The 26,619-nt window shown below is 42.5% G+C and overlaps 1 protein-coding gene and 1 pseudogene across 2 annotated transcripts in view; both read left to right on the forward strand.

The window, feature by feature from the left end:
• Positions 1 to 26,619, forward strand: part of PLEKHM3 (pleckstrin homology domain containing M3) — a 187,623-nt gene that overhangs the window by 57,659 nt on the left and 103,345 nt on the right. For both annotated transcript variants that reach the window (XM_030853453.2, XM_030853476.2), the window contains exons 4-5: positions 15,067 to 15,212; positions 24,797 to 24,990. In XM_030853453.2, coding sequence (XP_030709313.1) covers positions 15,067 to 15,212; positions 24,797 to 24,990 — 340 coding nt within the window. The remainder of the gene's footprint in view (positions 1 to 15,066; positions 15,213 to 24,796; positions 24,991 to 26,619) is intronic.
• On the forward strand, positions 10,420 to 12,241 carry LOC115851792 (F-box only protein 7 pseudogene; annotated as a pseudogene).

Here is a 26,619-nt window from a genome sequence, read left to right on the forward strand (position 1 = left end):
TGTTGGATCCTGCCTGTCTGAGCCGTCATCCGTATAGAGGCTTTACAGGGTTAATAAATCATGCTTCTTCATTCCGCTTCTAGAGGTCAGGAGGATGGAGATCAAGATATCGCATGCATCGCTCATAGATCACATGTAATATTATAGAATGGACCCTTAAATTAGATAGACTTATTCATGTGGTCACAACTGGAGTCCCTAAGACCATGTCCTCTCTCCATAGCAGACAGAAAAACTGCTCCCTGCAGGCCAGCTGACGTGCCAAGGTCCTTCTTCTAAACTCCCCGGTCAGATACCTCATTTTTTTTTATCTGTGAGGAGCGCTGGATAAGCACTGGGGAAAGAAGCTGGGAATATTACTCTAGGAAGTTCCGCTCAAATGGCAACACGAAGACCAGGGAACAGACGTTTCCTACTTGAAGGTGTCGTGTGCTTTTTTTTTTTTTTTCCCCAGTGTCCATAAATAAAAGTTTTATTGGCACACAGCCGCACTCACTCATTTATGGCTGTCTGTGGTTGCTTCTGAGTTGTAGGTGTTTCTTTGTGTCTTGCCTACCAGCTCTAAATATCCTGACACAAGCAGCCTGTCTTCTTCAAGTATGAAACATATGGTTAAAAGATCAGCCTTGGTGGCGGTTGCAAACCTGTGTTTTTAGAGAGACTGGAAAGCAGGCCAAAGAAGGCATAAGGGGAAGAGTAGGTAAAGACAGTAGACCAAGGCAGTGCCTAAATCTTCTAGAACATAAAGGATTTGGTGTGGGGCGAAAATGCCGGAATTCAGCGCGGACTTAAAGGAAGCTGATGAAAGTGATTTTTTTTTACTTTGAGGCTATTGCTAGTACTATTCGGATCCACTCTCATGACTTTAATTTTATCAAATTGTTGTCATTACTAAAATAGCTCAAGTAGAAATTACTCTAAGAGATGCTGTCAGGGTTTCTTCAGAGAGGTTTCAGCAAAGAAGAGGAAAGGTTGTGTTTTAAAGATACTGTAAAGTTCAAAGAGATGAGACTCTCACAAAATAAGGAGAGACAAACAAGCATTGAGAATGGAGAGTAACGTGGAAGAGAAGTCAGAGGGGACCCTGGTGGGACAGTGTGTGTGACAGAAGCTACAGGCCAGATGAGGCTGATGGACGTGAAGCCTTCTGTATACACACTGGAAGGAAACCTAAGTTCCAGAACAGAAAGGAAAGGCAGGTGCTTTTCAAGTAAATCAAAAAGATAATCTGAACTTCAAGCCAATCAGAGGTTATTGACCTTTCAAAGCAATCATAATAGAGATGCAACTTGGGAATCACGAAAAGAGTTAGTGGTGGTTTAATATAATGTTAAATACCAAGGGAAATCACTGTAGAAAGAACATAATTGGGACACACGATGGAGCCTATGTGAGGAAAAAGGGTTCAGAGCAGGGCTGAAATTAAGGTGAGGGGAGTGAGGCGCTCGTTTGGGGCACAGAATTTAAGGAAATGCCAAAAAAAAAACAAAAACAAAACTAAACCCTCAGTAACCAAGATAAATATTATTTTAATGTAATATTATTTAAAAATCAAAATTAATACAAAAAAAATCCATGATGAACAAATAAAAAATCGTTAATAGAGGTAGGATCAGTATGATGGATTTTTCCTTTTGCCTCAGGCGCTAATATGGTTCAGAGGAACATTCCAGTAAGACAGTTTACTTATGAAGATGTCTTCCCCCAAAGCTTTCAGCATGTAAGTTCCAAGTTGCTCAGCCCAGCATTTGCTTTGTTAATGTTGAGGGTGGTGAGGTTGACCTCCCTTTTCTGTCTAGGATTGCAGGGGTGCCAGATGGGGAATCCTGGTACTTCCACATTTGAGATAGAACTGAAGTGGGTGGTGTGTAAGCTGTGACCGAGGAGCATTATTCCACCACCGGCAGCCTGCATGTCTAAAATCATCAGCTGAGTTTGGCCCCTTCTGTTTCTGCCATTGTTTTTCAAGTAAGGGTTATTGGTAGCAAGTATTTCACCAGAAGGATTAATTTATGAAGGGAAGAGCCCCAGGCTTGGAGCAGATGTTACTCGCAGGTAGTCTAGTAGATGGTGGTGCAGTGTGGACAAGGCCTCTCTCTGGAGGCATCTCTTTTGTCTAAACTAACCTAGCAGCATGAATCGTTTTCTTTAGATAAGAAAGCAGAGCTGGTGAAAGGGCTTTTCCTCCTCATAATAGATGGTATATCCATTGCTTGCAGAGAAAAGTGACTAAGTAGGGTCAGTACACGGACCTTTTATCTTGCCCTCTTTGTGCTGTTGCAGGGTTTCTCAACAGTGGCACTATTGACATTTGGGGCCAGATAATCCTTTGTTGTGGGAGGCTGTCCTGTGCATTGAGGAATGTTTAGCAACATCCCTGGCCTCCATCCATTAGATGCCAGTAGCTACCCCCACTCACCCTTTTGTGGCAACCAAAAATGTCCCCGGTTGGGACAAAACATCTCCCCTGGTTGAGAACCACTGTGCTATCAAGAAACAAGGGCAACCAACTATGTCTCCTCTTCCTCACTTCTTTATAAAGTAGTAAGTGTCTTCTGCTGAAATGCATGTTGATTATTTTGTACCACCTAATGGTTTGTAATGAGACCTCAGCCTCTTAATGGGTAGGTTTAAGTAAAAGGACTAGGTTATAGTAATAGAACCCTCACCAACCAACATTCAGTATAATATATCAGATGCTTTCAGTCACAAGTAACAGAAGATTGAATTCAGATTGATTTGTACAATAAACGGGAATTATTCTCAATCAGCTTAGTTTTAGGCATCAGTTGATCTGCTAGTTCAAATTTTTTGAACTATTTTTTTTTTAATTTAATGCTTCAAACAGCATTTTCTCATTTAAACCACCCGCCCCTTCTGACGGATAGATTTCTCATATAACGGTCGCAGGCTCAAAATGCCATGGGCCTCTTTGACAATCCCCTTGCCACGCTCTCCCCATGAATCGCCTACCAAATCATTTACACTTTATCTCCCAGTATCGCCTTCTTTTTCCCCCTACCTGCTCCCAAGCCCACTGCCTACCCAAGCTCAGTCCAGGGCAGTAACTTATCGACTGGTTCTCTCCCCTCCCAGTGTTTTCTTGCCAATTAATCTTTCCAAAGCGCAGATTGCTGTTCTGCTTCTAACAACTCTAGCTGTTCCTGTATCTTACTCGTTAATACTCATCCCGTATTGATTAGTAAGGACTTCTGCCCTGAGCATTCGGGAGTCTTATGTTCAGTTTACCATTCCAAGCTCTTTTCCTGGCACCCCTCTAGTTACAGTGAGCTTCAGACAACTAGAATGGTCCATGTTTTCCAAATGAGCTTCCATTTTTCTGACTTGAGCCTTCCTTTTCCAAAATCTCTTTTTTTCTTCAAGGCCCAGCTCAAATGCCCCTATGTCTATACAGCCTTCCTCGATCTCTACAGTTAGAGTGATTGCTTCCTCCTTTGCTCATCTCTTACTGTCTTCTACTTGCCACCTTACAGATTTGTATTCTTGCCCCCGCTTCACCGTTCATATTCAGAGGAGATGCTAAAGCATGTGAGGTCCAAGGCTGAATGCACTGATGAGCTAAATTGTGTTCTTTTGTATAACTGATTCATATTTTCTGTGCTTGTCATATTGTCATCCACAAGGAGACAATTTATGTGATATCTTCTGTATGGAGATAGCTACGTGGAAATTCACCTATAGAGTTCATTGTTGTTCCTCACGAAGTGCCGTATTGGGTGTTTCATCTAGGTCCTACCTTTTTCACTAGATGTACAACTGTGGACAGAATTACTGTATCACCCTCTGTCTCAGTTTCTTCATCTGTAAAATGGGGATAATACCTACCTCACAGAATGATAAGAGAATTAAATGAATGTGTGTGTGTGTGTGTGTGTGTAAAGTGCTTATAACAGAACCTGGCATATAGTAAGCACTATGTTAGTATTTGTTTATCCATTTGCCTCTTTCTGTATTATTTCCATTTTAAATTTCTTACCATTTTCTTGAAAGTCCTTAGGAAAAGAACAGACAGGCATAGAAGTTAATGAGAAACTCTAAGAGGAAAACAAGTATGAAAAAAATACTAAATTTAGACTGATTTAAATATACTAGATATGAAATTTATAACATTTCTTATTAAACTTATCTTACACTACTCTAAATACTGGTATTGAAGCATCATATCATAGGAAAAATTAAAAGTAACTCAACAATTCAAAACATTTCTTTGGAAATGAAAATCCGTGTCACAGATCACTATAACTCGCTGTAGCTATTTAGTAGATAGAAAAGCAGTCAGAATCTCTCAAGCAGTGCACATATTTACTTACTTGCCTTAGCAAAAATCAAGATTTATTGCCTTTCAAGATAAATTTTGACTAAATATTGACTCTAGGTTCTCAATCATTGTTTACCTGAAAGACCAATAAATCTTGACACTTCTCAACTTGAGTTGGAGGCTACTTGGTATTTATTCATTTATTTCGTACGATTTATAATCTTAATAACAACATTCCATGAAATTAAACAAATAAACATTATAGAGTTTAGCAAGAGCAGAAAGTCTTTAGTTTCTTTTTTCTTTTTTTCTTTTGCTGCAGAACCGTTTTTGTTTCCATTTGGCCCACAGCTCGGGAGAGGGCTCCAGGGTGGTTAAAATAACTGCCTAGTGGCTGCAGGGGGCAGAAATTCTGACACCAGGGGCATGCAGAGGGGTCCTTCAAAGTCCACTGGGCTCTGGAGGCTCCTAGTCCTGTTGGAGGATGAGCCTTCTAAGAGATGCTCACCCAGTCCCGCCTGCAGAGGTTAGTCACGTGCAGTGCATCTCCTTGATGAGTTTCACCTCCTCATCTAGGAAGTGGCTCTCTGGACGTCACAGTGGTGGAGGTCTGTGCAAGCAGAACCCAGGGCCCGCAGATCCCACAGGACTGAGTTCAGGGTCTTCTCCAGGGTTTCAGTTCACTCCTCTTGGGAGGGCTTCTGCATGTCCTGGAGGAGGGCGCGGCCGCCACACTGATTTTGCATCTTGAAGAGACGGTCAGTGCCCTCGTGCTTCTGCTGAGCCAATTCACAGAAGTGGCTCACACCTCCAGAGCCAGAGCGTCGCAGTGGAACTAGACGCCCAAAGAGAGGTGGGTGCAGGAGGCCCGCAGATGGCTGACCAGTCAGTTGACAGCGGCCTCTACCTCGCTGGAATAATTCTGACGAATCTGGTTGGCAGTAAGGAGCTAACCACAAAAAACGGTGTTGGCCGGTCCCGGAGACAGAGGATGGCGAGGGTCCCAGGGGTCGCGACTAGAAAGGAGGTTGGAGAGTGGTCAGAGACAGGAAGAAAGGGTGTCCCTGCGTCTGTTCCATCCAAACATTGTCAAAACGAGACAGATCCGTGAGACCACCAGTGTGCTGCCTGTATTTTCAGTCAGCAGTGATTACCTGACATGATTTTCTCTTCATTTCTTACTTAAACATAGCACCTCTAGCTCTGTTAATACAACATGCAAATCGAAACTGACTTAGCAATTTAAATATTCATTGTGGGGGAAAAAAAAACACCTCAGCTAACAGCTTGTAGAATACTTTAAAATTTTAAACCAATTAGTGTTCAGATTAGGTTTTTTTAAAGATCTTTCTTTGGTTGCCGTAGTCCTGCAAGTATAATCAAGCAACACGTGATTATACTTGTAGATGACCTCTGTCTTGGACAATTGATGTCTGTTGGTCTCAGTTGCCTCTGTCTCTAGATACAATGTGCCACTGAATAATCCCTGTGTCCAGGCGCAGTGCTCATACTTTGCAAGCCTAACATTTGCCATCTTGCTGTAATGAAAGGAAAATTCCTTAATTAGGTACATCCATAACTTCAGAGGAGTTATTTACTTATGTTCTTAAGGACATAGCTGTCCTGGCAACAGCTACAGTCCATTCTACAAGTGCCACGTTAAATTATCCTAAATGTGGATCAGCCACAGTAGGAACAGTTTCCTTCCGAGTGTTACTTATACTTTTTAACGTGTCAGCCATCTGATTGTGTAGCCCAACTTTTTGAGTCAAACTTTTTTTTTTTTTGTGGTACATGGACCTCTCACTGTTGTGGCCTCTCCCGTTGCAGAGCACAGGCTCCGGACGCGCAGGCTCAGCAGCCATGGCTCACGGGCCCAGCCGTTCCGCGGCATGTGGGATCTTCCCAGACGGGGGCACGAACCTGTGTCTCCTGCATCAGCAGGCGGACTCTCAACCACTGAGCCACCAGGGAAGCCCTGAGTCAAACTTTTGATCAACAATGAGTGACAGTTTCTCTTTACAATCTCTCACTGCCATGAAAGTCATTTATAGACAAACGTAAAATGAAGCCCACCAGAAGAAAATTCTTTTCTGATGAACAGAAATGAATTTCAGTATAGCTTTGGAAGCAACCAGTCAGTACATTTTAGGATTGTATTTGAGTATGTGTATTCCCTCCCATACTTGAAGTTTTCATCCCCTGGGAAGAGAATTCCCTACCAGAGGACTTAAAACCTTACAGAGAAAATAATTTTGAAGTATTGCTCTCCAAAGTTGAGACCATATACCAAAGGGACTACCAGCAGTGAGCCATACTAGTCACATAAGCAATTAGAGGTAGAACACAATTGATTTTTCTTGATTTCCTGTTTTCTTCCTTTAGTTCCATTTGAGATGCTTGTGGGTACTATTCTCCTTATAACAGACAAAATGCATACTCAGAGGCACTTGTTTTCATGTGTCGATTCTCCAATCCAAATACTTAATGTCTTGGACTTCCCTGGTGGCACAGTGGTTAAGAATCCGCCTGCCAGTGCAGGGGACACGGGTTCCATCCCTGGTCCGGGAAGATCCCACGTGCCGCAGAGCAACTAAGCCCGTGTGCCACAACTACTGAGCCTGTGCTCTAGAGCCTGCTAGCCACAACTACTGAGCCCACTTGCCGCAACTACTGAAGCCCGCATGCCTAGAGCCTGTGCTCTGCAACGAGAAGCCACCACAATGAGAAGCCCAAGCACTGCAACGAAGAGTAGTCCCCGCTCGCCGCAACTAGAGAAAGCCCGCGCACAGCAACGGAGACCCAACGCAGCCAAAAATAATTTTTTAAAAAATTAAAAAAAAAATTAAAATGTCAAATACTTCATGTCTTAATTGATTTTATGACTTAAGTAGATGTCTCCTACTTTATGGGTCACCACCTGGTCCCAAAGATCTAGAGTAACTTGGATGCTTGAGACAGGAGAAAGTTTTGGATCACTTATTTCTAAGTAGGTGTTTCTCAGTGTCCCTCACCCTTGCCCTCTTCCTGTTACAATTATGTAGAATTATGTAGCCTCGGTTCCACCTGTGTTAACTTGTGAACACACGTGTGATCAGTCTCACCTGCCAGCTCCTTCCCCTCCTATAGAGAAGGATGCAAGTCTGGGGCCCAGGTTTACTTTGCTTCAACTTCCCTTAGTGGATACCAAAGCTACCTTGCAAAAATCGCTTCTGCCCTGTGTCCAACAATCCTTCGTTTATAAACACCGTGCCCAGCTTTGTGCTAATCTTAGGCTCATTAAACAGAATTTTCTGCTGTATATCCAGTGTGACACCTTATTTTAAAAGTAGTTATTCAACATTTACTTAATGAGCCAATGGTTACAGACTGTAAGCTAGGAAAGCTAAGTTCTTTATGACTTTCCCCCCTAATTCTTGTAAAACAAGAAGTCATTGAAATCCCCATTTCCATTTTCCTTCATCTTGGAACATCTGATCCCTGGGGTACATGATCAGGCTCCAGGCCTTCAGTCAACATTTGCCCAGCGCTTCCCACAGCTCACTGTCTCCCACCAGAACACTGGGTGGGAGGGGGGAGGCAGGGACAGGGCCGTCCCCTTCCCCTCCCATGGCCGTTGCTCCTTACCCGGCGTGCACAGTAGAGGAGGGATCGAAACTTGCCAGTTTTATTTTGTCTATTTTAACAGAGCAAATGAAAATTTGTCCTCTCACTCTCTTTCTCTTCTTTCCTCTCTTTTATAAAGGCACCTTCTCTTCTATTTGCCCCTGTTCTCTTCTTAGATCATTTCTTCCTTCCAAATACAAAGTCCTGGATTTCCCTTACCAAATGAGGTGGAGTGGGTAGCGTGGCTGGCCACACTTAGGAAGCATTGGGTGCATTCTTTCCCTAGTGAGAGAGAATCACCTGGACGTAGACACAACTCTTGTTACTTTTCTGTTGTGCCCATGAATTTTCCACCTACTGGCCGGGGGAAGGAGGGCTGTAGTTGGGAGCCAGGAAGTAGAGAGAGGTGGTTGGCTTCTCAAGACCTCAACTTCAGTAACATCTCATTGCAGCCAATTGAGCTAACTAGGTACCCTTGTTAGAAGAAAGACTGTACCCTTGTTGAGAATTATGCCAACGTTTCTGCTTCAACCCTCAGCAACAGATTCTTTTGGGTGTCTATAGTGAAAGGCTCCTTGGGAAATGGACTGTACAAGCAGCAAATAGGATATTGGTTAAATGGTGACATTTGTTTCCCAAAGTGTATCAGAAGGGAAGCTAAGCTCTTCAGAGCATGTGTTCATTAAAGATTTGAAGTGGGGTGGAAAGCAATAAAAAAAAAAAAAAAAAAAAAAGGCCAGTGGGTTCTCTTGTGAGATAGTTTTTTGTTCCTATGAATTGAATACACTCTCTGAAAAGTTTCAAAAAGAGACCGAGAAGTATGTTTTTGCTTTGATCCTACATGTGGAGTGTTCCCTACTACAAATGCCTTTTAATTTAGAAACATTGTTGAAAAGTCTATTTGAAAGTACATGAAAATATAATATGTAAATAAGTTCTAATTAGTTATTTCAATTAATTATTTTTTGTCTCTGCTTTGCAGCTCTATTTTTCTCCTCATAATGTCACTTGTCAGAGTCCAGCTTTGGCCTCCTCCAAAAAATGTGTTTTTCTAACGGTCATTATTAAGAAAACACATTTTTCCCCTTCTGGTTGAAAACCTCACAATGATTAAGTAAAGTCCCAGGTTGTGTATCTTTATGGGGAATTGTTTCAGACAGTTTTAGTCCATGATTTGCTAGTAGGATATTAAAGAAAGAAATCTTGCAGTTAATTGAAAGAACGGGTGTCTCCTTCTTCAAATAAATGGTATGTGTTGTTTTTTAGAAAATGAATCTATACCAGGCCACTGACTGGCCTCTAATTCTTTCCTGACCATCCTATGTTCTTTCAATGACAAATACATTGGATTCGGAGATTAAAAGTCTTAATTCTTTCTAAGTCAAATAAGATGCTTCTCAGTGGGGACAGTGAATGCTCTGGAAAAAATGCCGGTAAAATGAACTGTTGTTTCTACACAGTAAATTTTTGAAAATTGACTAAGAACTTGAAGTGTTGATTTTGGAAGCCTAGAAATTAAACTGTGTGACCAATTATGAACTTTTCACTTAGCAGTCTGCCCACTTGCTGCACTTTACTTAAATAGAATGAGAATTTTAGAGCTTGGAGGGACCTTTGGAGTCACCTAGAAATCAGGAAACAGTCCTCAGCTTTTACCCACCACAGTCCCTGGTGGTGGTTGGATGGGTAGAAATGCAGGCCCTACCCCAGCTTTACAGAATCAAAATCTCTGGGCCCAGATTGGAGGTGGAGGAGGACTACATTTTTCACAAACATCTCCAGAAAATTCTGATGCTCACTGAATTTGGCAAACCACTGATTTAGGCTAACTCCTTTATTTTGAGGTGAGGAAAGCAGGACTAGGGAGTTGGATGGGTCAGGCTCACCGTGTTCCCTAGGAAAGAGCAAGCTTCCTGACTCTAGGCTTGTGCTTGTCTATACACCATGTATCCAAAACACTCCTAAGAATGCGGATAGGTTGAAACCTTCTGGGTCATTAGGAGCTATCAAGCTTTAAAACAAAAAACGGTTTAGTGAGCAAAATCAAGTTTATTTGGGAATAGGAGAAGAATTGCAATTCGGGACATGCAAACTGCTGTGAACCACAGGCAGGTCCGGAGAACAAAGGAGAGGAGCAGTTCTATTACAGAGGAAAGGGGAAGTTGGAAGGAGCTGCTTTGAAGGAAGGTTCATTGGAGGACTGTGAGTATTCAGGGTTGTGGTGGCTTCTCATCGGCTGGGTTGTTGCTGGGCAAGGAGAAAATCTTCCTTCTTCGTGCTAGGCTATGTAAAGGAAGCTGCCACAAGTGGAATGTGCCTGAGACCTCCCCTTCCAGGGCTTCCTGCCTCCGTTGTGGATGAGGTTTTCCTTTTATTCAGTTTCGTAGGGCGATTTCAGCATCAAGAGTAGGAGAGCATGGTCCTAAATAAGTTATAAAGGTAAAGACACCAAGGACTAGACGTATGAGTTTATGTGCTGCTGCTTCTGTCTCAACTAAAATGGGCATAAGAGGCCGGGCGGTGAGCGGGGCGTCATGGGGCCCGCGCTCCTGGACTGTGACGTGCAGGCCGGGTGGCAAGTGGGCGCTGAGGCTGCAGCTTGCGGCTTCCTGGCTCCTGGAGGTCATGGCCCGGCGTCTCAGGGGCTCCCATCCCCTCCAGGTTCTGATACCCAGTTTGCAATTACATTGAACAACAAGGATGCCCTCACTGGAGATGAAGAGACCTTGGCTTCATATGGGATTGTTTCTGGGGACTTGATATGTTTGATTCTTGAAGATGCCTTTGCAGCACCTAACTTACCTTCATCCACAGATCCAGAGCATTCCTCGCTCCAGAATAATGACCAGCCCTCTTTGGCCGCCAGCTCCAGTCAGTCCAGCAGGCAGGATGAACAACTGCGTGATTCATTCCAAGGACAGGCAGCCCAATCTGATGTCTGGAATGATGGCAGTGGGTCAGGGCCTAGTCACAATTTTGAAGCTGAGTCAATTCCAGATGTTGTGGTTATGGAAGAGGGCACAGGTTTCTATCCCTCAGAACCAATGCTCTGCAGTGAATCGGTGGAAGGGCAAGTGCCACGTTCATCAGAGACCCTGTAGCAGCCAGCTGACTGTTCTAACCCCAGGGACCCCCGATAGTATCCATACATTTCCTCGTGTTAGAGTCGGGTTACATACCTCAGCAGACTGAAGCCAAAGCTGTGTCCATGCTGGAGAACTGGAGGTCGGGGGCGTGTATAAGCTGCAGTACACACATCCTCTCTGCGAGGGTGGCTCTGCTGCTGTCACCTGTGTGCCTTTGGGAAACCTCATCGTCATAAATGCTACACTAAAAATCAACAATGAGATTAGAAGTGTGAAAAGACTGCAGCTGCTGCCAGAATCTTTTATTTGCAAAGAGGAATCAGGGGAAAATGTAGCCAAGACATACGAAGATCTTCAGAAGCTCTCTCGCCTCTTCAAGGACCAGCTGGTGTATCCTCTTCTGGCTTTTACCCGACAAGCACTGAACCTAACAGATGTATTTGGGTTGGTAGTCCTCCCATTGGAGCTGAAACTGCAGATCTTCCGACTTTTGGTTGTTCGTTCTGTCCTGTCTTTGTCTGCAGTTTGTCATGACCTCTATATTGCTTCAAATGACCAACTTCTGTGGAGGTGTTTATATCTGCGGGATTTTCGAGATGGTACTGTCAGAGGTCGAGACACAGATTGGAAAGAACTGTACAAGAAGAGGCACAAACAAAGAAAAGAAGCTCAGAGAGGGCGGCATGTGATGTTCCTGCCATCGTCACCCCACCCCATTCCATTCTACCCCAACCCCTTGCACCCCAGGCCTTTTCCTCCCAGTTCTCTCCTTCCTCCAGGAATTATTGGTGGTGAATATGATGAAAGACTAACCCTTCCTTATGTTGGGGATCCAATGAATTCACTCATCCCTGAGCCTGGGGAGATACCCAGACACTTCCCTCCGCTCAGACCATGTTTTGACCCAATCGGCCCCTTTCCAGGACCTAACCCCATCTTGCCAGGGCGAGGTGGCCCCAATGACAGATTTCCCTTAAGACCTAGCAGGGGTCGGCCAACTGACAGCCGGCTACCATTCATGTGACTGGTTTGTAATCTCACTCTGGAGCTTGTTTTGTTTTTGTTTTTTTTTTTAAACTATAGACGTTATCTTGTTGGGGTGCTATCTCTAGTGTTTTCTGATTGTGGTGGTGAGAAATGCACTCACAGAAGCCTTTTGGTAGGTATATTTAAAGCTCCAGGGGTGGTATGGCCCAAAGGTTACTGCATGACAGGGTTGGCCTTGGGAATAGTTGGTTCCTGACATCCCCTCTCTGAATTACCCTCTAGAATGAAGGTTAGACATTGATAATGTTCTGCACCAGAATAAAAAAAAAATTAAGTGTGAAAAAAAATAAAATGGGCATGAACCCCAGCCATGTTCTGTCAGCCTTTCTCTCTTTTATGAGCCTGGAGACCTGTGCAAAGTAGTGAGGATGTTCAGCTTATTTAGTTGAACCCTCACCATGTTAGGCTTTGGGCCTGTGTGCCCAGTTGACATACACATTTGTAGGCTATATGCTTTCTTAAAATGCACATTTGTGGGGGTGGGATAGGGAGGGGGGGAGAGAGATGCAAGAGGGAGGGGATATGGGGATATATGTATATGTACAGCTGATTCACTTTGTTATACAGCAGAAACTAAACACACCATTGTAAAGCGATTATACTCCAATGAAGATGTTAAAAAAAATGCACATTTGTGTATTTTAATATTGCCTATGTTTGCTGCATCTAGGAGATTATAATAAAGTCATTAAAAGTTACAGAATAATAAACACAGTAGGACCTACTAAAGCGTATATAAACATTCAGCAAATGCTTACTGTTTATTATATCCAAAATGCAAAGAAGGAAAAAACTAAAATAAATTTATTTTTGCAGTGTTTTATGGTGAGAGTTTCAGCTATAATGATGATCCTGAATTTCTATAAGATCGCGCTCATTTTCTGAATCATTAGGGAAGACTGAATTCTATTCATTGTCACTTCAGTGTTTAGTCAGTTTCACTGTCCACTAAATTTTGGAAACAGTGTCTCAGTGTCTAAAATGTGTCAAGTTCTACTCAACTCTGTTTCACAGTCCATCTATGAACGTGTCTAATGTGTAATTCTTAGAAGGGGCAACATATTTGCATAGGGATATTCACCAGAGTAGGCTATTTTCAAGAGGCAGGTGACCAGGTTAGGAGGATCAATTCCAGAATAGCTCTGGGAAGTTAAAATCTCTTTATATGCATGAGGGTGTTTATGTGCCAGATAATATTCAGTTTATCGTCTCTTCAACATAAACATTTATTGCTGGTCTATCATATGTAAAGCGCTACAGTAAGTGCTAAGGATAAAAAATACATCTGAGCAGTTTGTCGTGTGGTCAGGGTTGTACAACCACGTCAGAAAGCGCAGTGTTTAAGGGGACGCACGCGCTACATGCCGCATAAGCAGCGCGGTCAGTGGGCGCAGCACACGGCATTCCGGTGTTCATAGCCCAGAGATCGTGACAGCACCTCCCACGCCCCACAGAAGCAGCAGGTGGGTTTGGTTCTTCCTTATCCTTCACACGTATCTCAATCCTCAGCCAATCTGAGAAACAGGAGCTTGTTAGTGTTTTGTTGCTACTCAACTGTAAAGAAATAGCAATCCCAGGAAGAAAGGGTATTAAGCTCTGGAAGCGTAATTCCGATATATTTACTCCCCGTCCGTCTTTCAATACCTCTCGTATCTAAAAACAATAGGATCTAATTCTCTTTCTGGAGGGTACCCTGTGAAACTGCTGGATGACTGATACCATTTTATTTGTGATGGAAATGAAAGCTCTAGGAATTTATGATGCTTTCATTCATGGATTCATGGGAATAAGTATCTTCTTAGGCTGGCAGGTTGTTAAATAAACATGTTTGAGCTCCTTCTAATGGAAGTGGGCTGCAACACTGGTTATATTATTATGACTATGATTATTAAGAGTAATCGATTTTGTACCCATATTACGAAATAGGCTTCATGCGAGATTTCTTTGATCGGTTCAGGTCTTGGTACCCAACCATGAAATGGGCCACGAGGGAGGATTTCTAAAATGAAAGCGGTGGATGAGAAATGTCAGAAAAACGATGCTGTTTGTATAATCCTGATTATCTGTTCTGAGTTGTCGTTTGGGTTGATTATGACAGAATTTCTGTTGTCAGTAGAATATAGTTCCTCCTAGCTAAAGGAAAATAATGGCTTCTTTTTGGCAGGGCCATGATTATTACCAGGTCCCCTGACAGTACCAGGACAGTACTGACAGAATCATGGACTTCCTGGAACACGAAAAGGGCCTTGGCAATCACTTGCAGGCCATCAGTGATGGGCAGGATTTGGCAAAGTAGAGATCAGAGAAGAGGGCGTCATGAAAGGAGAAATAAATTGTGCCAAGATATGGAGGGTAGAGTAAGCACCCTGTTTATTTGGGGAACAGTGAGGAGAGTCCTCTAACTGCAGCAAAGAGGTTCTGTTCCCACTGGAGAGTTGTAGGAGTAGGTAGTTGGAAAGGAGAGATGGGGACCTATCAAAGGACGCATTCCTTTCATTGATTTTTTTGTCAGCCAAGGAAGGCTACACATCAGGTTTTAGGATCATTTTAGAATCAGACAAGCTTAGAGCCAAACCCAAACGCCATCTCTTACTGGCTGGGTGACCTCAAGACAAAACGCTTAACCTGGCTAAAACCTTAGTTTATTCATCTGTAAAACAGAGCTCATAATATCTTCCTCATAGAGATGCTGCATGGGTTAAGTAAGAACCTGTATGAGTAGCCCCCAGCCAATTGCCTGGTGAAGTAGGGTTTCTGAGGAGGAAGCGAGGAGATGAAAGGGGGTTGGTTGTAGAGAGACTGGTCTCTGGCCGCTGTACACAGAAGAGGTGGAACCAGAAGAGACCAGAAACAGTACCAATGTCAGCAATCCCCGAGGAGGCGAAGGGGTGGGAGCTGCCAGGCTAGGACAGAGGGGACATGTCTGTACACCTATTCTCTGCAATTTCTTTCCCATCATAGACTTTTGTTTCACTTGAGGATTGTGTAACTTCGTTCTGTGGTGTTAGAAGTACAACAGTCACCGACTCTTTCTTTTGCCCTGAACAGGATGCCAGCGATCCATAGGCCTTTCCAATGGGAAAGCCAAGGTGTGCAATTACAGCGGGTGGTATTACTGCAGCAGCTGCCACGTGGACGACAGTTTTCTCATCCCGGCCCGCATAGTCCACAACTGGGATACTTCAAAATATAAGGTAGGTACCGAAACTGGGTTCACTTCATAATAGCGATTTGGGTATTTACATGTTGTCGTGTGGATTCTAAAGATAATAAGATAAGAATTTGAGGCAGACCTGATTAAGTAGTCTCATAAAAGCTACAACTTCATGCTATTTTCCCACTCCATACTTCCTTTTTTTTTTTAATTAATTTATATTTGGCTGCATTGGGTCTTCATTGCTACGCATGGCTTTCTCTAGTTGCGGCGAGCAGGGGCTACTCTTCGTTGCAGGTGCGCAGGCTTCTCACTGCAGTGGCTTCTCTTATTGCAGAGCATGGGCTGTAGGTGCACGGGTTTCAGTAGTTGTGGAACATGGGCTCAGTAGTTGTGGCTTGCGGGCTCTAGAGCGCAGGCTCAGTAGTTGTGGCGCACGGGCTTAGTTGCTCCGCGGCATGTGGGATCTTCCCGGACCAGGGATTGAACCCATGGCCCCTGCATTGGCAGGCAGATTCTTAACCACTGTGCCACCAGGGAAGCCATTGTGTTATTTCCCTCCCTTCTATGGTTTTAACTACCAGGGCTCACATGCTGATGATTCCTACATTTATCTCCAGCTCTGCTTTTGCTACTGAAAGTGAGATCTGTGGATTTAACTGCCTGATAGCATTTATCTCAACTGTAGTTTTCAACCTAGTAGTCCTCAAGACACGTGAACCAGTTAGCTCCATTGCACAGCATTTCCACCCTTGCATAAACAAGGTAATCGACTTTGGCAAGTCGAAGAATCTAACCCCCACTGGAGTTGTACTCTAGGCTTAGGATTTTTTTCCGGTCCTGGGTCCTGCCACCCAATAGAGAATTCTGTTATCTCATCGGACTAGAAGCTTTCCTGATCCTTCTGCCAGAATATCATCACATCTGCCTTGAACAAACCTTCGATGCAAGGTGCTTCATACAAAAACAGGCTGTATGATGGGTTTTATACCTCCTTGCTGATAGATGTCTTAGACTTCCTTTCATTGTAACTGTAAGTCATTCGGGAGCAAGGTAGGCAGGGAAGGAACCTGTGGCTGTCACCTACCTGTAATCTTTGAAGTCTGAAATGAACATGACAGTTGTGAGTGGCCAGTTGTCTTGGATCCTTTTCTACATCCCTGGGCAGCTCTGTCTCCTGTTCTACCCAATAATCATCCACATCTTCACTGTCTTCAAGATGCCTCATCCCAGGCCTTCTCAGCATATGACCTTGCCTCCTACTTCAAGGAGAAAATTGAAGCTACGAGATTTGAATACGAATACCTACAAATCTGTCTACGTTGGTACCTATCCTTACTGCTTCCAGTCCTATGTTGGGAAGAAGAAGAGCCTTTTCTCTTGTTTAGAGATCGTCCTTCTATGTGTGCTCCAGATATTTTCACCCATCTCGGGAATCCCTGCTGTTTGTTCCAGAGCTGAGAAAGGCATGTCCTCCTTGGTGAAAGCTCTGATGCTCCCCGCATTCCCCATTTGTGCTTTGCTGGTTCTCCCTGTGCCACCATCACGCATGCGTGGGTTTCTAGAATTGCACTTATTACAGGGGCCAACAGCAGGAGCTTGTTGTTCACCAGGCCTTTGTTCAAATCCTCCCTCCACCTCTAATTAGGTGCTTGATTGGTTGGGGCAAATTACTTGAACTTCTGTGAGTCTCCATTTCGTAATCTGTAAAATGAACCCAGAGTACCTGGGTTCAAATTTTAGCTTTGTCATTTACTAGCTGTCTAACCTGGGCAAGTTGTTTAGTCTCTCTGTGTTTCGGTCTCCTCATCTGTAAAATGAGGGCAATAATAACTCATAAGGTTATCAATGGTTAGATGGGTTCATGCATGCGAACAAAGTACCTCGCGCACATAAGCATTTGTTCTTACTACACTTCACGTATTTACCTAAAAGAGTTGTGTGGATTGGGATAATATAAGGAAAGCACTCTTCGACTGACTGTGGTAAGTACTTAAAGAATGGAATGAAGGGATTACTTTCATGACCCTCACATTTATATACCAGCTGGCTGCTCATCTGTCTTCTTACTAAAGGTGAGCTTCCTGGGTGCTGGGGACCTGCCTTAGCACAGTTTCTGGTGCGTAGTAGGTAAGCAGAGCTGTATAGTGAAGCTGGTCCTGTGGGTGCCTCAAACTCAGTACGCCCCAAACTGGCTTCCTCACCCTCACCAGCTGTCTCCCACCCCTTCCTCACTGCACGTGGCTCCACCAGTCCCACCGCCAGTGCTGGGATACATCCTGGACTGTTCCCTCTGCCACACCGGCCCTGCCTAATCAGTTCACAGAAATCCACAGCTGACTTGGAGCTCTGAGGCCCTGCACCCCACTGCACACGCAGCGCCACCACACAATCCCAACCCTCAGCATCACTCACAGGAGAGAATTCAGTCGCCTCCCAGCCGTGCTTCCTGCCTTCAGGTCTTGCCCAACAGTGTTTCAGAAAAGTCCCATTTGCCCCAACATTATTCCCAAGAAGTCCCATTCTCACCTTGGGTAAATGTTATACCCTCTCTTAGTCTCTGTTTCTTCACATTTAGAATGGAGATAATAGCAACGATAGTACCTACTTCACAGGATCGCTGTTTGCTTAAATGAATAATTCACAGAAAGCACCTAGTGCAGTGTCTGGAATGTAATAAGTGCTCAATTAATGCCAGCTTTTACTCTGACTGAACATAAGATAAATCCAAATCTCTTAGCCCGACAAAAGACTGTTTGTGATCTCTAGTCCTAGCCTTTCTAGCCCTTTTATCCACTCCCTCCCCGCCCCCGTGAGTCTCTTCAGGAAGATCGCACTCCTTCCCATTGCCCAGTCCCACCAGGCTATTTCACACCTCTTGTCTTCCTCTTGCCCTCATTCAAATCCTAAACCCAGCTTAAACTTCATTTCCTTTCCTGATTTTTTCCTTCCCCTCAGCCAGACAGTTGTCATTCTCTCCTCTGCATCTTGTACTTGACACTCTGAATATAGGCTATAAATATATTTGCCATGTGTGTATTAGATAAAAACTTACTTAGAAGGAAAGAACACTAGCTGAGTTTGAACAGTTTAGATTAATCTATTTGGAGCAGGACTTTGACAGCTGAGAGGTGTGTAGAAAGCAAGTGAGTGAGGCAGCCCCAGCACTGTGATCGTTGAGGGTTTAGGCTGGTGGCACCTGCCCACAGAATATGTGCCCATCAGCTAAAGCAGAAAAGGTGGCACTGAATGAGGAAGTGAAAAACTCAGGAATGGTTTATGAAGCCATGAAATGGAGGAGATTCAGTTCTGTCTGTAGTGATGGCTAAAGGCCACTCAAACCATCAATCTAGCCATCACTGCTGCTTGTAGTCTTTCTATAAAGCAGATATTTTTGTGGTGGTGGTCATTCAAGTGACAAGGTTTGATTTTGAGAAGATAGGTAAGTAATAGGGATATTAGGTACCCTCACTTCATCCATGAGGAAAATGTCCTTTGTCAGACCATTCCCTCCCTGGATCTCAGTGGACCAGGGAAGATTTTAAAGCAAGAACAGAGCTGGTCAATTTTATCTGGATCATCTCTCACTGGCATTAAGTAACTATATTCCATTTAGTCCAGTGTCTGTCTGTCTTTGCTCAGATGCCAGGATTTAACTTAATGTTCCTAATTGTGAGGATCAATTCAGACCTATCAGTTTCCAAGACCAGACATCGTTCTGTTAGATCTGCCTGCTCTCCTTAATTGCAAGTACGTGACTGGCTTGAATATCCATTTGAAGAGTGAAAAAATGGTTTTGCAGAGCAGAATGAAATCTGTCATCTTAAGCGTTTCCTTGTCTGCCCTCCAGAGTAATAATAATCCTAATTACTTTTAAAGCAGGATTTCTTCTGTTTTCCAGTGTACATCCTGCGGATTGAATTGAGCCCCAGGATTACCTAGCAGCTAAACCCTATCCTCCAATTTTATAGCCATTTTCTAATGAAATTCTCTTTGAAGATAACTTGCCCTCTACCACCACCACCCCAATTCAAAAATATCAAGCATGACAAAGAGGTGGTAAGGAACTCAAACTTAGCCTGAACTCTTCCTAAATTGTGCTTTTAAAAAATATTTTTGTATCCTAGCCTGAATATTCACATTCCACTTAGCTAGGGGTTTTCCACGTTACATAAGCCATTTCCTATCTCTTCATCTTGAGAGGCATTCAAGGAAAACTCTATTGCCCTTGCAGAGCTGGAGAGTAGCTCGCTGACGGGAAAAACCACTTGTTCAGAGTCATTTGGAGATTTTGAGAACAAATTGTAATTAAAGTTAAGATTTCCTGATTCCTTCTCCCTTAGCCCACAGTGCCTGTTTTAATAAGACCAAGAAGTATTATGGTTGGAATTGATCTTATTAAAACTTTTGCCATGATTTTTCATAATAGATGATGGGAAAAAATACTGGAAGGAAACATTATACCAAAGCAATCAGTGGTTATTTTACTGTGGTAAGATTATGGGTGATTTTCTTTTTTCTCTCCTAATCTTTATTCTCCAAACTTTCAGTAATGTGATTACATTATTTTTATTATTTTATAAATTTTAACTGTCACGTAGCTCCGTGACAGTTTCCTACTTCAGAAAATATGTACTAGAAGTTAACCTTTTTTTAATGCCTCAGAATTATAATTATAAATATGAGTGTTCTACCTCGTGATCAATAACTTCAATGTGGTTTAATATGATATATGGGAGGCTATTTTTTCTGTAAGGAAATTGCCTTATACCACTATACTTTTATTCTTCTTTTTTTGAATATAATATACTTTCACATTTTGAGGTTCAAAAATACAAAGGACATATACACATAGATAATCTCCCTCCCTCTTCCTCTCACCCACAGGCAACCAAATTACTCCTTCCAGAAATATTTTACATACATGTATTTTACACAAGAATGTCAATTGGCAATACAGTATACATGCTGCTCTTAGAAAATATTCCATTCAGATCATAAAACTCTTCCTTGGGCTTTTTAAAACAGCCATTCCATATATATATATTTTTTAATTTATTTTAATTTTTGGCTGCTTTGGGTCTTCGTTGCTGCACACAGGCTTTTCTCCAGTTGCAGGGAGCGGGGGCCGCTCCTCGCTGTGGTGGCGGGCCTCCCACTGTGGTGGCCTCTCCTGTGGCGGAGCATGGGCTCTAGGCTCGCGGGCCTCAACAGTTGTGAGGCACGCGGGCTTAGTTGCTCCATAGCATGTGGGATCTTCCCGGACCAGGGCTCGAACCCGTGTCCCCTGCATCAGCAGGCGGACTCTCAACCACTGCACCACCAGGGAAGCCCCCAGCCATTCCATATCGCATCATGAATTTAACACATACACACACACACCCCAGTTTATCCAACTTGTCCTTGTTTTGATGGACATTAAGGTTTTTCTAGTCTTTCTATTATAGACAGTGATTCAGTGAATAACTTTATACATCATTTTGAATGTAAGGTTTTCATTTACGAGTGAGGCTATCTGTAGATAACTTCCTAGTTGTAGGTATGTACACCTGTGAGTTTGATGGATGTTGCCAAATTGCTTTCTGTCGAGGTTGTATTCTATACTTTTACCATATCTCTTCTTGCACGTGCCTTTCTTCCCTTAGTACCAGGATGTCAGCTGTCACCTCTTTTGTCACTGTGCTGCCTCTAGCTGTCCTTCCCCTTTTCTACTTTATTAATTCTAAATATGTTGTGAACTTAGAAACAAATAATCAAACTGTTAGAAGTGTGTGGCTCAGAGTCACGGCCAGAGCATTGTAAAGTACTCATTCATCTGTTCAGCAAGTGTTTATTGAACACTTACTGTGCTCACCGGGGACATAGCCTCTGTGTCATGAATTTCTCGTGAGGGAGAAAGACAGTAAACAAATATACAAATAAGTGACTTCTAGATAAATGAAGTGTTACTAGACTTTAGTTTTTGTTTTAAAGACCCACACACCAATGTACTGCCTCCTTAAATTATGTGTTCATCTCCATTGGTAGCCCACTTGTTTTCTATTTGACTGGGGTGGAGGGAAGGACAGAACAGGGACAGGGATCTCCTATTTTAAAGAGTGATGAACAGATAGGTTTTGGTAGAGTTATTAAAAACAGATAGTTTTTGGTAGAGTTATTAAAAAAATAAAAGAAACTGTGAACATAAACAATGGTAAAAAGCACGGAGTAGTGTATCTCGACATCTGAGTTTTGGCTTGAGTTCTGCCACGAGATGACCACAGATAAGTCATTGAAGTTTTCTGGACTCAATTTTCTCTTCTATTAAGTATAGGTAATGGTAGAGAAAAATGTCCCTTCCTCCAGTTGGTGAGTGGGACCTAGGCTGACTTTCATTTCCTACTGCCCCCTCCATACAGCCTGCATGACATTAACCAGCTGCCCTGTCTGTAGTCAGATTGGTTGGGAAGTGGCTGGGTTAAGCAGGTTTTCTCTAGTACTCCATGTCCCAGGGCTTTAATACGCTAACGTGCTGCACTTTAAAACACCAAGAGAAGAATGTGGCATGTGGCGTATTTCTCGTTGGCCCTCAGAACATCTTTTCTGTGTGACTGGTATTCCTTGCCACACAGGTTGAGAAAAAACTGAACTAGATTATCTGTACCCATTCTTGTTATTCTGAGATTATGTTCTCATCTATTTTATTCTGATACATTTTCCTCCTTTAACAAAAGCTAAAGTCCTCACCACCGGCACATCCTCCTCCTCTGCAAATTGCTGTCTATGGTCACCACATTGCCTCTGCCCCATTGCTTTATTACCCAGGGCTCTTTTTGTGGGGGAACATACCAGGACACCATTCCGGAACCTCTCAGAGTTACATAAACCTGAATATTTGAGAATTTTGTTTTACAGAAGTAGCTGTCACCAGCATAACAAAAGATGTATTATGTTGAAATCTATACCAACGATGCTTAATGTTAAAATCAAATGACAACATGCTTATTTATAAATACATCTGTGTATCTAGGAGATTTGTCATTACTAGTTTGTGGAAAATTATAACCTGATTGTGCCTTTTCTCCAACTCCTCCTGAGTGTGAGATGGATAGGAGACCTGTTTCTACCTGGACCTCTTCCGCCTCAACTCTCTTGAATCATGTTGACGGCAGGGCTGTGGAGAGAGAACCAGTTCACAAACTGCAGCAAAACCACAGTCAGAGACTGGAGTTCTTATAGCTTAAACTATTCTAAGTTAAAAGACCTATGGAAAGAAACTGTTTTATATTAATAATACTAATATCATTAATAAATATTAAATATTATTTAGTAAAATACTAACAGGCCAATAGGTTGGAAAAGTGAACTGTCAACCCTGTAAAAATTGCTTCTGATGTGAGTAGAGTAGGATCATGAAAAAGAATGCCAACTTGAACCGTTCACTTTTTTAAAGGAAAGAATAGTGGGCTTATCCATCTGCACTTATGAGCCGAGTTTTCATGTCAGACACAGCACTCAGGCTTTTGATGTTTTTCATAATTTAGTAGGCAAGAAATAGGACAGTAGCTCTTGGCTCCTAGGTAGAGTGTTATTTGGTGTTCACATATAACTCATGAAGTATTTCTATTAATAAGAAAGAAACTTGCTCTCACATAAACTTCGTCACTTAAGAATATCATTGGCTTCCTTCCTTAAGTAACTATATATTTTTAAAAAGCTTTTTAATTACAGTTGAGTTTGAAAGTAGAATGCTCCTATCAGTATGGAGGGTGGTTTTGAACTTAGGACACTGTATCCCCACTCATTTCCTATTTTACAAAAATAGCGTTTCATGCCAAATATTGAGTTCTCTCAAAAATTCCCTCACTGATGTAAGTGGTCGTTTCTCAAAAAAATGAGCATGTGCCTTGCTGCCAAAAACGGCTCAACATGGCAGGAATTTATTTGTTCACATACTCAGGCAGCCAAGGTCACAATATGCTCTGTATTCTTAACACTGGCTAATAACTTTGTGAAGCAGTGCCTTAGACCTTATTGAAACTAGCTCTGTTTTTGTTTTTAGTAATTTCAGTGTATGAATGCTGATGTCAGTAGCTGCCATCCCATTTGTCTCACTGCTTTTACTGTCTCTGTAAAAGACTTTTTTTTTTTTCCATTTGGGCTTAAGTACCACCTGAAGAGAGAAGCCTTTTAAGGCCTGGGAGACTGGCCAGTGCCCTTTGTCCTTCTGTTCACCTACTAAAAGGTAGCATTGTTAACCTAATTCAGCGGGGCCCTGGCTCAGTATAAACACTGCTCAGTAGAGCCAGAAAGACTAATTGAATTGTACAATACATCACTCTTCAGCAACAGTTTCAAGTGGATTGTACTTCATTTTCCAGAACACCATCCATTTTTTTCCCTCATTTAAGATTTTTAAATATAGCAAATATTTAACCACGATAAACAAAATATTTGAACCCAATTCTGTCTTTCCCCGCTGAACTGTGAGCTACATGAGGACAGGGCCCTGCCTGTTGTGGTCGCCAGTATCAGTGAACTGGTGTGTAAAGATTCCCCCAAACTACAGGTTATGCATTATTTAAGCTATTCCCTCTGTATCTCAGATGTGTTTCTTCTATTTATTTCTTTGGATGACAATGACATTTTAAAATCAACTTCCATACTCTTGATGATGACTACCAGAAGTGGATATAGAGTTGGATGGATCTATTGGCCAAAGTCAGCCTAAGCTCAGAGCTGTTCTAATAAGAGCAACTCTTTTCTGCTTATGAAAGTGTGTGTTTGAGCCTATTTTCTATGCACACTGTTCTGCATATAATATCCTTTTTTCCCCTTTTTTGGGAGAGATCCTTTTATTCCTTTTGAATTTTGTAGTATGTGCGTGGTTTACCTATCTTTCTAAAGTGGCTATTTTATAAAAAGCGTTATAGACTATATATACATATAGGTGCACATAGTTTTAGTTTTTAAAGTCAGCATTGTTGTTAAGAGTATTAATGGTGCTTTGTGACCACCTAGAGGGGTGGGAGAGGGAGGGTGGGAGGGAGACGCAAGAGGGAGGGGATATGGGGATATATGTATGCCTATAGGTGATTCCCTTTGTCATAAAGCAGAAACCAACACACCATTGTAAAGCAATTATACTCCAATAAAGATGTTAAAAAAAAAAGTCTTAATGAATTCTTTTTAAATTTTTATTTTGAAATAATTATGGATTCACAGGAAGTTGCATAGATAATATAATACAGAGAGGTCCTGTGTATCTTTCACCTACTTTCCCCACGGGTTATATCTTAAATACCTATAGTACAATTAAAAAAACCAAACAAACAGGAAATTGACATTGGTATACTGGGTCTGTATAGTTCCGTGTCATTTTATCACGTGTAGATTTGTGCAATCACATCATGATCAACATACAGAGTTAATGAATTCCTTTCAATGCCCAGGTTACTTTACCAATTGCATTTCTGGAAGAGAGAAAGAAAAGCCACACTTTATACTTAGTTACACTATGGGCTTTTTCATTTGGCTGTGTTCAGAAGATGATGTTATTTTGATATCTAAGCTGTGGTTCCTGGTTGGAGGAGGTGTGGAAAGCCAGGTGATTCGTCAGCGCTGATGGAGCAGTTTCTTTTGTAGGTATCTAAGCAGGCCAAAGAGTTTCTGGAGTACGTGTACGAAGAGCCCCTGATCGACATCCAGCAGGAGAACCCCATGCTGTACGGACACGCCGAGCCGCTGGCCACCGTGGTGCGCCTGCGGCAGCGGCTGAAATCACTGCGAGCCTATTTGTTCAGCTGCCGGGCAGCGGTGGCCGAGGATCTGCGCCGCAGGTAAGAGTCATAAATGTCAGACGGCGTCGGTTTGTTTTTCTTTTCCCGCCCCGGGAGGGTGGTTAGAGGATCTCCAAGGGCCTTTACAACGTGGAGTGTCTCGAATTCTGTGGCTGTCCCTCCGGGCTCATCTTTGGCTCTTTCCTCCGAGGGCCTCTATCCCGTTGAGCCAAGCACAATGAAAATAATATCTCAGCGTAACTGAAGGCTTTTAACCCATGGATCGAGTTCCCACAATGGTGAAGACCTCTCTTTACCTGTAGGTTAACTTGAGATAATATTCACTGGAGTGTCTTCATTGATCACTTATGTAGTGTTTTATATTTCCCTCAAGTTCAGTTCGTATTATCATCAGGAAAAAATAAGCATGTTTGAAATATTTCATAACTTAAAAACATTTTTTCAATGGGAAATTAGTAGGTGGTTATTCAAATCTTATTTTGCAGACAGAAGCGAACTTGGTAAATGATGCAGGCTGTAGAGCTTGAATTAAAATGCATTAAAAAACAACAACAGGCACAAAACATGAAAAGGCCCAGGATTCTGCCTTTTCATGTTACCATTGACATAGGCTGCTTATCCATAGCTTGGTTATCTCAGAGTTTATGGAACACGCAAGTCCATGCCAGGCTCAGATCCTCAACATAAAAGTGAAGTTAAAATGTGCCTGCTCTCATCAGATTCCTTCTTTTACAGTTAGGTTTTATTGGCATTTATATTCTCACCCTTGGCATATGTGAACTAGCTTATACTTGAAATAATTGTTGATGGTGTTCATAAGTCCCTAAACATACCTTTTAAATTTTTTTTTTTAGTAGAAATTTAAAGGCATACATTAGTCATGATTTTTGGAGGCAAGCCTATGTGAATAAGAACCTTTGGAAAGTGATATCGTTTGCTATTTGAAATCCAATTAAGATCCAAAGAAACTGACAAAACCCCAGGCATCTGAAGAGATGTTTTGAAAAGAACTAAATGTAGATGGTAAGGGATACATAATATCTAGACAAGCTCTCATAAAATAATAATGAAAAGGCAGCTGCCATAAAGCAAAATACTTCTCAGTGGTAGTCATTCTGTTACCTAGTTGTTTTTCAGAAAGTGCTAGAAAGTGGTCAGGATTTACTCTTGTAAAGTCTAGGCAAATCTTAATTTTAAAGATCAGGGCTTTGCCTGAAAGGCAATAAAATTATGTGTCTCAAACTAATTCACCAACTAAACTAGATACAAGATTTTTAACATTGAAAGTATGTTCTATTACTTTCAGTACCTTTTGGCTTTGCTCAGAGCTGGTTTTTCCTGTGCCTATATTTTTAAATGATATTAAAATCTACACATGGGGGCTTCCCTGGTGGCGCAGTGGTTGAGAGTCCGCCTGCCGATGCAGGGGACGTGGGTTCATCCCCCCAGTCCGGGAAGATCCCACATGCCGCGGAGCGGCTGGGCCCGTGAGCCACGGCCGCTGAGCCTGCGCGTCCGGAGCCTGTGCTCCACAGCGGGAGAGGCCACAACAGTGAGAGGCCCGCGTACAGCAAAAATAAATAAATAAAATCTACACATGGGAATCATGTTAGATACCTTTATGATATAATGTTTTGCTTTGGTTAAATATGTCCGATCTGGGCACAC

The sequence above is a fragment of the Globicephala melas genome, chromosome 7, assembly GCF_963455315.2.
Source record: "Globicephala melas chromosome 7, mGloMel1.2, whole genome shotgun sequence".
In the NCBI taxonomy this organism is placed as follows: Eukaryota; Metazoa; Chordata; class Mammalia; order Artiodactyla; family Delphinidae; genus Globicephala; species Globicephala melas.